The sequence below is a fragment of the Priapulus caudatus genome, unplaced genomic scaffold, assembly GCF_000485595.1.
Source record: "Priapulus caudatus unplaced genomic scaffold, Priapulus_caudatus-5.0.1 Scaffold405, whole genome shotgun sequence".
Lineage (NCBI taxonomy): Eukaryota > Metazoa > Priapulida > Priapulimorpha > Priapulimorphida > Priapulidae > Priapulus > Priapulus caudatus.
In genome coordinates, this window is record NW_014577466.1 from 43,109 (window position 1) to 54,523 (window position 11,415).

Here is an 11,415-nt window from a genome sequence, read left to right on the forward strand (position 1 = left end):
ATGAGACTACCCAATGAGAGAAACTAGCTCGAAAGAGACTACCCATGAGAGAAACTAGCTGCCGAAATGAGACTACCCAATGAGAGAAACTAGCTTCCGGAAAGAGACTACCCATGAGAAAGAGACTAGCTCCGAAAGAGATACCCATGAGACAAAAACTAGCTCTCCGAAGCAGACTACCCTTTGAGAGAAACTTAGCTCCGAAGAAGACTACCCATGAGAGTATCTAACCTCCGAAAGAGACATCCCATGGAGAGAAACTAGCCGCAAAAGAGACCTACCTCTGGAGAAACTAGCTCCGAAAGAGGACTACCCATGAGAGCAAACTAGCTCGAAAGAGACTACCCATGAGAGAACTAGCTCCGAAAGAGACCACCCATGAGAGTATAACTAAGCTCGAAAGTGTAGATACCCATGAGAGAATACTAGCTGCAATATCTTTCACTAGCTTACCAAATAAACCAGCTCGATCCTCGACGTTCGCTCGGCTCGTTCGTTCGACTCGATCGACTTGACGCACTTACACTTCCAGATGGACGACTTGCGCTTGGTCTCGAGCGTCGGGTCCAGCTTGGAAGGCGCGTATCATTTCCGTCCACCTGCTACGGCCTCCTGCCCAGCTCCATCAGCCGCTTCCTTGTACTGGTTGCGCTCCATGAGCACAGCGCGCCAATTCGAGCGGGTGAAGCGCTTACGCTGCGCATCGGCACGTCGTCCTGCAGCAGGACGCAGACCGCTCGCGCGACGGCTATTCAGCAGAAAAAATGTTCTTAAACTTACAGTAATGGACAGCGGAAGGTATAGACATGGAAATAGTAGACACGTTCCTTCTGCCTCTAAACTTACAGTTAAGGACAGGCAAAGTATAGACAGGAAATTGGTAGACACGTTCCCTGCTCTAAAGCTTACAGTAAGGACAGGAAAGTTCATAGACAGGACATGGATAGACCACGTTTCCCTGGCCCCTTCTAAAACTTACAGTAAGGACAGGAAAGGTAGAACGTTCTCTGTCTTAACTTACAGTAAGGACAGCGAAAAGGTAGCACACATTCCTGGGCTTAACTATACAGTAAGGACAGGAAGGTAGACACGGTTCTCTGTTTCTTAACTTCTATAGTTAACAAGACAGGAAGAGTAGGGAAACGTTCCCTGCTACATAACTCAGTTAAGCAGACAGGTAAATAGACACGTTCCCTGGCTACTAACTTACAGTAAATATCAGCCGGATAAGGTAGACACCGTTCCCGCTCTAAGCTTACTTGTAAGCCACAGAAAAATGTAGACACGTCTCTGTTCTTACTTATAGTAAGCACAGAAAAAGGGTAGACACGTTCTCTGTTCTTACTCTATAGTTAAAGACCAGAGAAGGTAGAGACGATTCTCTGGCCTATTTAAACTTACAGAAGTACAGTAAAGTCACATAGGCTCCGGTATTCACATGTAAGCAAACACAGACCTACTAGACCATGCTGGTAACAATCAATTTTTATTCGTTATTAACATTTTTAAGTTATTCATATGTTTGAATTTTTCGTGCTCTAGTTGTTATAAGTAGCCCGACAAGATAATGATCGGAACAAGTCAATTGCAACCAGGGGTAGGTACAAATATACAAATCAATCACCTGCACGTATTGCGTCACGTTATAACGTGATTCACAGGATATTAATTCTTTAAAAAAAGGTTATGCACACCATGTGCGTGGCTCAATCAATGCATGCATAAAATCATGATAGCCATGAAATTTTCAGCTCGCCGGTCTGCCAGTGTATCGGCCAATTAGTAAGCATTGACACATCGCCAACCATGTAATACATATACATAATTAAAGTGAACACAGTGATCCACGCGAGCTTTCTTCATGCCAATTTACATGCAGGTCTAATATCGAGAATGCCACCTTCCACTTTCTTCTTACCTCTTGCTTCGTCTTCCTTCGCCAGTCAGCATCCATCCTCCTCCCTACTTCATCTATCTGCCTTCCCCTTCCTCCTCCAGCCACTCGTCTTTATCTCTACTCTTCTCCACACCTCCTCCTTTCCTTCGACTATTTCTCTCCTCCCACCCTTATCCTTTTCCTTCTCATTTCTCCTACATCCTCTGTCCCTCCTCCTTCTCCCTCCTACTCCTCCATCTGCCTTCCCTTTCCTCCTTCATCGCCTCCCTATGCTCTATCTCTGCCATACTCGTCTCTTCCTTGAACATTCTCCTCCCTAACGCTCTTCTCCTGCCGTCCTCCACCTGCTACAGACCTCCCCTCCTCCTCCTTCCCCTCTCCTGCCTACATCCATCATCATCCTCCTCCTCCTCCTTGCCTGACTCTTTCCCCATCTCCTCCTTTTCTCGCTCCTTCCTCCTCTTCTGCCTACCTTCTTCCCCCATCCTCCTCCCCCCTCATCCTTCATCTCTCCTGCCTACCTTCCTCCCTCCCTCCTCCTCCTCCTGCCTACCTCCCCATCTCCTACCCTCCTTTCCTCCTGCATCTCCCTGAGCCTACCTCTTTCCCATCCTGCCTCCCGCCTCTCCTCTCCTCCTGCTACCCTCTTCCCCCATACTCCTCCTTCCTACTCCCTCCTGCCTCACCTCTTCCCCATCATCCTCCTCCTCCTCCTCCTGCCTACCTCTTCCCCATCCTCCCCCTCCTCCTCATCCTCCTGCCTACCTCTTCCCCATCCTCCTCCCCCTCCTCCCTCCTCCTCCCTCCTCCTCCTCCTCCCACCTACCTCGTCCTCGCCCATGTTGCCCTTGGCGTTCTTGTCGGCGGCCTCCTTCAGCTTCCTCATCTCTGCCTCGAGCTCGTGCACGCGCGCCTGCAGGCGGCCCTTCATCTCCTGCAGCGAGCGGATCTCCTCGCGCAGGATCTCCTGCTCGCTCGTCAGCTCATCCACCTTCGCGATGAGGTCGTCCTTCACGATGTTGAGCGCGTTCCTGCGTGCGAGAGAGAGCGGAGAGTGTCAATCAATGCGAGAGAGACATTCAGCCGCGTTAGCATGATGAGAACCAACACGAGCGTATAAGATTGCTTACTTTGTAGCCAGTAGTTCTGTATTTTCTAGAATGAGATTCTCCACCTCTTTGCTCATACCTGCAGCATAACAACAACAAAAATGTTAATTTTTATCGCCCAATTTTTTTCATCTGCAAACATTGCAGCTATTCAACGCAATAAACAACCAATTCTACAACATTAAAATTATGCCAATTTTTCACCCACATTAAGCACACGGTTAGTTGTTGTCATTTCAATAAATGTTCAGACTTGGTTTAAATGATCAGCACTATGTATAGAAGTCGTGACACTTCCATACCAACATGGCTGCCACACACCACACACTACATTCGCAGCACCTGTCAGTACTCATGGTAGGGCGTGTACAGGAATTGTACCAGGGGGGGGGGGATCTAACCGTAACCCAAACTTGCGAGCACGCAAAGGCCCTCCCCCAGAATTTTTTTGAAATTAGACCCCCTTAGATGCGTTTTCTGCGCGAGCAGGGGGGGTCCGGACCCCCTGGAGTACACGCCCCTGCATGGACTATGCTAAACCCTCAGATGATCAGAGACACTCGCGTACAGCATCACCCACACGTTCCGACACTGCAGATCACCACAAACGCGTCGAAGAGGGACGTAAAAAATTATTGAAACGATACACAACGCTGGTTTTCATTTACAACGAGCCTTACCGAAGAATGTGTCGCTGACTGTCAGTTTATCCAGAGATGTCAAGCATGCAAATAGAACACAAACGATGTCATTCAATTAGTACATGCTTCTCTCTTATATATATATACAGCGTTCATGCAGTAAGCGCACAGCCGAGCAAGACTGCGTACGCAATCTCTAATCAGACCGCACAAGGTTTAAACCCCCCCCCCCTCACCCACCCACCACCACATTATAATAAAGCTATTATATTATCGTCTGTTAGGGTTAGGGTGGGGGTTTTGTCTAACCAACGAATTTGCATAGCCGGCTTATACTGCTCCGGCTTATACTCACGTAGTCTTTAAAGTGCACTCGCATCACGTGGCGACACTAGCGGAAATTTTACGGCTACGAAAATAACTTTGGTGGCATGGATTGTCGCTCCTAGTTACTAAAGAAAGGTCATACTGACATGCACAGAGATGCCAACACTTTTCTGAGCAAACTGTAGTGAAGATGTCTGAAATCTGTAGTCCGAGGGTCACGCAGTGACCCGAGTATGCTAGGGGGTTCGGGACATGCCCCCCCAGAAAATATTTGATTCCAAGATACAATTTCCTGCATTCTGGGACCCAAAATGACAATAAGTTCACACTGATATTTGCTGCTAAATACATGTAGTTATTTTCAATCATGTTATATCAATGTAACACTGAAACAAACCACTTGAAATATCATCAAAATGATTTTTTTCCGATCGTAATAAAAATCGTAGTTGTATGCAAACTGGTCGTAGTGGTCAAAATGCAAACGAAATTCGTATAAAATACGGATAAAACGTAGTGGTTGGCATCTCTGCATGCATGAAAAGACATCTATCCTTGCGGACCCCCTGATTCTCCCCTACTTACAGGAGGGGCGTGGATACATTGACCTGCATTGAAATGGGGCAAAGTATTCTAGCCCAGTTTCTGTTAGCATGTGATTCTCCAACCACGAGTTGAATTTGCATGTGTGGCTGCTGCTGCTGCCTCCGGAAATTTCCACAAACATTGAAAAATAAGCAGCATTACTTACTGCAGCCACTTGCCATTATAGAACATAATCACAATCAATTTGTAAAAATTTTTGTACAAACTCATTTTCTTTCTTGTCCTGATCCCATCGCCCCCACCCCCACACCAAAAAGTGAAGGCAGACTACGGCCTGCGCCCACGGCCCCGCACTTCTCTAGCAAGCAGCCATCTTTACATGACTGGACGTGAATACCACAATCCATTTCCACGAGGATTGAATCAACCTGCGATTGAACACACCGTATAAGCGCCTACCATCTGATTCGCCACTGTCTACAGAGGTTTCAGCGTGCAGGCAAGCAGGCACAGGCAGGCAGTTCATGCACCGGAAAAAAAAGGCAAAACAGACAAAACTTCGGCGCGAAATCGCTACGACAAACTAAACCGTGCGTGAGCTATAGACTAGCATGTGAGAAGTGGACACGCATGTGTGCTTGTGCAGTAGTCAGGGCAGGAATTTATAAACATGTACTTCTCCAAGTGGTAGAGTAACCAATGAATGTCACTCATCCTGCTTAGTCCTCAGCTCATACAATTCTGTCACATTTTTCTGTGATTGACGAATTAACCGTCACTAATAATTAACAGTCACGTCGAATATTGCCTTTACGTTTACTTTTTATAAGTTGGTGTATCGCTACACACATGTTAACCTAGATGCTGCCAACGACAGACTGTAAAAAAGCCATAGATATCAGAAGAGTGCCCCAATTCCGGCCCCGACTAGTCCACTCTTCACATATACATGTCATGTTCATTGTCGCATACACGTGCACATGCATGTACGCACACAAATACGAAACCATGCTCTACTGAAAATCGTGCTTCGAATTTTACAACAAAACTAACATTACTAAACAGCAGTGGTTAAGAGCAGTACTTCGAATATTGATTGCTCAATATTTTCATTTCTAAATCACTGGCTAACAAATATATATATATAGCTCCATCTAAGCAACGTTTACAGAGCTATTTTATTTATTACCACAAAAATTACGTTACATCTACAAAGTTATTGTTGCCAATATTATTGAAATAGAAATTGCCTTCAAAGAAACATTGCTCCATAAATATTCCAAGAATTCGTGCAGGAGGGTGTGATATCGTGTGTAGAACTCTAGTACATTGTTAAAATTATGCAAATAGTATAGAAATTCATAGAAATTTCCGAAATTTCATTAAAATAAGAATAATTGCAGCACCAGTCAAGTTATAAATGTTATTACTTTTAATTCATAATTACTAAGCATGCATTCAAAATTCCAAAAAGTAAATGCATCCGTCACAAAGTAATTTTATTAACACTTCTGGTCAATCATAAAATTTCCTTATATATTACAGTTGACCAATAGATTTTGGTTGGCCAATGTGCATACATTATACTGGGAAGTTTTACTGTTGTTGTAAAATTCATCTTGGTTTAATATTGTGTCAACTTAAATTGCACAATAAACTTTGTTTGATATTTTTTTGTATATTTCAAAATCAACAGAACGTATGACTTCGACGAAGTTACTCAAAACATGCAAACCACACAACAACTACTTAGGTAAGCACACAGTGTAGGCGCAGATCGTTAGTAGAAAAACTAAAGAAAACCCAAGCAAGCATGCAGGATAGTGACAATAGAAAAAGAGACAGAAACTGGTGATCCTGTGTTAATACTCCTTTGCTATAATTATGAAAATGTCACGTATATGTGCCTTCAAATCACTCAACGCAGCATTGATCAAGAAAGATATGTTCAATAGTGGCAATGGTAAACACTACCGTGTTCGCAACACCTCGTGCATTCAGGAAGCTCTCAAGTAAGATATAGAGAAGAGCCGAGTCACGTAAATTTCCTATATAACGTTTCTAATTGCCTGTCATCACAATGCGAAGAGTGCGCGTGGTGCATGCTGTGTACCTTCCACCCTATCACTCTCACACCCTAATTCTCCCTGACCCGTTTAAACGTAAATACGTCTCCCACGAGCTACATACTACTAACGATGAAGCAACCGACGCCAAAAAAACCAACGCCTGCACCACGCACGTTCCTTAACTGTATGCTATGAGAACCGTGTCCATGGGTAAACACATTGAGGGGGGGGGGGCTACTTGGGGCATCCACCAAACAGGAGACTGAACAGGGTGGGAACACAGCGAGATGAGTGGTATACCAAACGGGAGCTTCACTCCAACATGCAGTAGCGAGATGTGTGCTACTTGAAGCCATACAGGGTTAGTGAATGGCCACATGCTAGCAGACGCTGGTTAGACGCGTAAACTTACCGGACGATGCGTAGTCACCAGTGTTGACCGGATAACCTGCGTGCATGCAACATGTAAACACGCAAGGTTACCGTCCGCACAACGCCACACACTCCACGACACGTAGCGTACTGCTCTAGCGTGCTTAATACACACGACAAGCCTCGCCATCTCGACAGTTAGCGTTTACAGTCAAACCTCGGTTATCCGAACATAAAGTATCTGAACAAAAAACTCCCCGCCCGTCTCGTTCGGATAATCGATGTCTAACTGTATTAGTTAAAGCTATCGCAGTCACAGTCCTTCATTAATCACGTTGCAATCAACGATAACATGCAAGCATCGCGTAGTTAGTCGGGACACTCTCAACCAATTATCGACTTTCCAGGACATGCCGACCTTCTACTGTAATACTGAAAATAATTATGTACTGTTCCAGTACAAAAGTTGGGAAACATCGAGGATTTTTCACCTATTCACTAAGTATTTCTCACTAATAAGTGTCTAACGTTGCTGAAGGCACCCTATAGTGCAAAAAAGCATATATAAACCTCGGGCTATAAATAGCTGTTACTCACATTCCAAATTATTTCACCCGGTAAACCAAAAACTTTGGCCAAAAAATATATATATTATAGAGAAGTAGCAGTTTTTTTCCTTAATTTCGACCCATACCACTCAACGGTGTTTGCGCTCCAGTTCTAAATGAATCGGTCATGACCAGCAGGTAGTTCTAGGTGACTGAGTGTGGGGGACGCAACAAGCTCCATGTGTCCATAAGCACTCACACACACACACTCACGCATGTGCACACACACACATACACACACGCACAAGCATACACGCACGGTCACACACGCGCGTGCGCACGCTCGCATGCGCGCACACACACACCCACATACACGCACGCCCATAGGCTCCTACGTGCAAAATCACACGCACGCACGCAAATACACCCCCACGAACATGCACACTCGCACGCTGACCCACGCATGCATGCTCACACTATCCCCCCCCTAACTCTCCTTAGCCGTCACCTTACCTGTGATGTCAGCACCTTCATCGACTAGACCGATCACGTCGGAATCCTGAAAGCTCAGCTCCGAGAACAACGAATCCGTGCACCTGACAAAATCGTGGAATTAACGACGTGCACGAGATTAAAATTCGAAAACAATTAAAACGGATGACTCGAACCAGGTCAGCTCGTGCGCAAATATATTTGCCCGAATTTTTTATATTTTTTTGGCAAAACCTAACAATATTAGACTAAGATATATGTGATAGAAAGTTCACCACAGAGACGAATGTATGATGGCAGTGCTATCGATCATAGAGAGTGATGATATGTAAGCATAGCGGCAGTGTAGCGGAGCCAGGGTTAAACCGACTCCACCGTTAGCTCGTTAGCATCGGAAACAGGAGAAAGAGCACCTTGTAGGGTTACAGACGGGCCGCTGGGTCTCCTCGGGTAACATGGTCACTTCCGGATCAGGAGACAGGGTATCCGTCAGGCTGTCCGTCCAACCTGTCACCATAACAACAGCAGGGATGTAGACTACGAGCATCTCCAATTGTTTTTCCCATCCTCTAATCATTCAGAATACACGTCGGTCCCTAATCATAAGGTCAGTTTCGGGTGCAGTATCACCCGTGGCGCATTTTGACAACGCCGGTTACCTGTGGACATGTCGTGTTGACCTATCCGATCGGTCAGCTGAGACTTGTCCTCGGTGGCGATTTCCTTCTTCTGATTGTCTCCAGCGCCCTCTATCTCCGACCTGAAACCCGACGGTAGCATGCTTTAACCGCGAGAGTCGACACGCGCGAGCGCTGCACCGAGACGAAGAGTCACAGCAGCGACATGGCGACATGCAGACGCGCGGCGCCATGCGCGCGCGTGGATGCGGGTGTGTGTGTGCGGGTGTGTGTGTGCGGGTGTGTGTGCAAGCCATGCAGTCAGTACTTACTCCAGGTTGATGCCGTAGCCGCGGGGCGAGCGCAGTGACTCCTGGTCCAGCGAGGACGGGCTCCCGCTGCGCTGGCGCTCGTGCACCAACACCACCCCCACCGCCGGCGCCACCTGCGGCGATCTAGGCGCAAAACTAAAGCCCTGCTGCCTAAACCAGAACGAAACAAAAGCACGGCACGATGAAGCGCCCCCAAGCTCCCGTTCCTCGGCCGCTGGCGAGGGAATCGACTGGGGTAAGCTCATGCGATCTCGCGGGATGCAACCGATATTCACACGGGCTCACTGAGTTCACGGGTTGGGCAGGCATCTATCGGGCTTACCGAAACCACAGTCGCATGCAGCGGAGAATAGAAGGCCTCAACCCAGCATTCTTAGCGCAAGCAAATCTGCAGACACGCGATACAAGTGTCTTCATGTCGAAAGCCATTCACACAGAAGCAGCGCCCGCTAAACGAGTGCGATCGAGTTTCGCCACCTCCCCCCTCCCCCCCCCCACACAATCTTCACTTGGCACAAGCGACGACGAGCAACGCACGACACGCTACACGAATCACGTCACAAGTACATGTGAAACGTACCGGACACCCGGAGTTTCACCGTCGCGCCGTTACGAACGTACTCGCGACGTGCGCGGCCCCGCGGCTGCTGTGGTACGACGACCATCGCCCTTCGATCCACTCTCGCCTCGCGCGCCGTCACGACGTGACATGGATGGACCCCCCCCTGCCGCAGCATTTACCTGTTTCTCACTCCCGGACTAACCAGCGGCTCGTTCCTCTCTGAGCTCATTATCAACTTTGTTCTCTCCACATAGTCCATGTGAGTCTTAAACAACTGCAAGCATTCACGCGAGACGATTCGTTAACGCGGTGCCACTCGTCACAACGCACATGCCGACGTGGACGTGAAAAAAAAAAAAATCACTTGGAACTAGGAGTGACATATCTTCATATAAATTCTAACAGAGAGTACAGTTTTATATCATTCCTAGAAGCAATGTATTTTTATAGCAATCCACCGTATTGATGTATTTTTTGTAACATAGCAACCCTAGTAGTGAGTCATTTTTATATCTATCATAACAGTGATATATTTTTAAATCAATCATAATAGTTATATATTTTCATATCACTCTGATAGTAATGACATTTTTCATATCATTCCTACTATTGACATTTTTCATATTTCTAGTAGTGACATTTTTTTATATCAATCCCAGTAGTGACATATTTTATAGCAATCCTAGTAGTGAAATATTTTTACATGTACATACAACTTAGTAATGATATATTTTTGCCGATATGGGTATGGGGCTGAGCAGAGAGGGTAGAGCATTTGTCCAAGTACAGCAGGGATATGCAGCACACATTTACCTCGGTGTATCTGTCATGTAGCGTGCTATACTCTCGCTTTGCATCAGCCTCCTTCTCATCCAACCGTGCCACTGAAACCATGGACCATTACGATGAGAAACTTGCGGGAAGATAAATCAAGTATAGAAGATGTGCATTTACGTTTATACAGTTAAAATTTCTTTTGGGGTTTCGAGCTACAATGCATCGACGAAAGTAATGAACTTCATTCAAAGAGATTTACGCACTAATTGCATATCTATATCTATATTTTTGCCCTCCTGCAAACACCACCCACTTGCTTATCGTGAAACCTACACATACTGTACACATCTACTAAATAGTGTCGCCTTCTTTATGCTAAATAATGTATCACTGCCAATGCAGTTCTGTTAATTTCTCCCACGGCCTCCAACTTTCCCATCTGTCTGCGAAAATTCTACTGCCACTGCCCCCAGTTTCTACCCTACGTTAATAAACAAGCCACAGTAAAGTTATCTTGTTTAAACCGTACCATGGTCCGACGCGTTCTTTCCCTTGAGCTCGAGCATGCGGACAAAAGATTCAAGCAACTCCACCTTCTCCTCCTGCTTCTTCGTCTCCTCCTCGATTGCATCTTCGACTTCAAAGTATTTCTGAGTGTTGAAAAAGTAGTGTAAAGCGGTAAGTGCAAAGCTTTGCACACATGCTGAACGTACATCCGTACATGAAAATGTGGATCAATGCATACAGCGTTGGTTTTATGCTGAAATAGCGGCTTTCAAGTGAAACAGCGAGGCTAAAAAATGTACTGCAATACAGTGCACTTATTTTCTCCACCACTTCGTTAGGACCATGCATGCATTGCCCAGGTTGCCAATTGCACAGAGAAACCCACTTAAAGAAAATATTTAGAAAGTGTAGAATTTCCAGGTCATTAAGAAAAACAGCAAGTTGCACAAACACACGACCACACGGTTCCTGAGAAGTAATTTCTGAATAGTGTGCACTAAAAATACAGCTTCAATTACATCTCCGGTCCATTCGCACTGTGCTAACTGAACCTTTGGAGCATGTCAGATATATATATATATACAGGACAATGTATATATATATACAGATATATACAGGA

The 11,415-nt window shown here is 45.8% G+C and overlaps 1 protein-coding gene across 1 annotated transcript in view; it reads right to left on the reverse strand.

The window, feature by feature from the left end:
- Positions 1–11,415, reverse strand: part of LOC106810025 (C-Jun-amino-terminal kinase-interacting protein 3-like) — a 31,365-nt gene that overhangs the window by 14,381 nt on the left and 5,569 nt on the right. Inside the window, exons 2-13 of the mRNA XM_014813274.1 lie at positions 10,819–10,939; positions 10,326–10,396; positions 9,692–9,786; positions 8,951–9,100; positions 8,661–8,761; positions 8,415–8,508; positions 8,023–8,105; positions 7,002–7,037; positions 4,980–4,997; positions 3,687–3,704; positions 3,028–3,085; positions 2,724–2,928 (exon numbers count right to left, since the gene is read on the reverse strand). Coding sequence (XP_014668760.1) covers positions 2,724–2,928; positions 3,028–3,085; positions 3,687–3,704; positions 4,980–4,997; positions 7,002–7,037; positions 8,023–8,105; positions 8,415–8,508; positions 8,661–8,761; positions 8,951–9,100; positions 9,692–9,786; positions 10,326–10,396; positions 10,819–10,939 — 1,050 coding nt within the window. The remainder of the gene's footprint in view (positions 1–2,723; positions 2,929–3,027; positions 3,086–3,686; positions 3,705–4,979; positions 4,998–7,001; positions 7,038–8,022; positions 8,106–8,414; positions 8,509–8,660; positions 8,762–8,950; positions 9,101–9,691; positions 9,787–10,325; positions 10,397–10,818; positions 10,940–11,415) is intronic.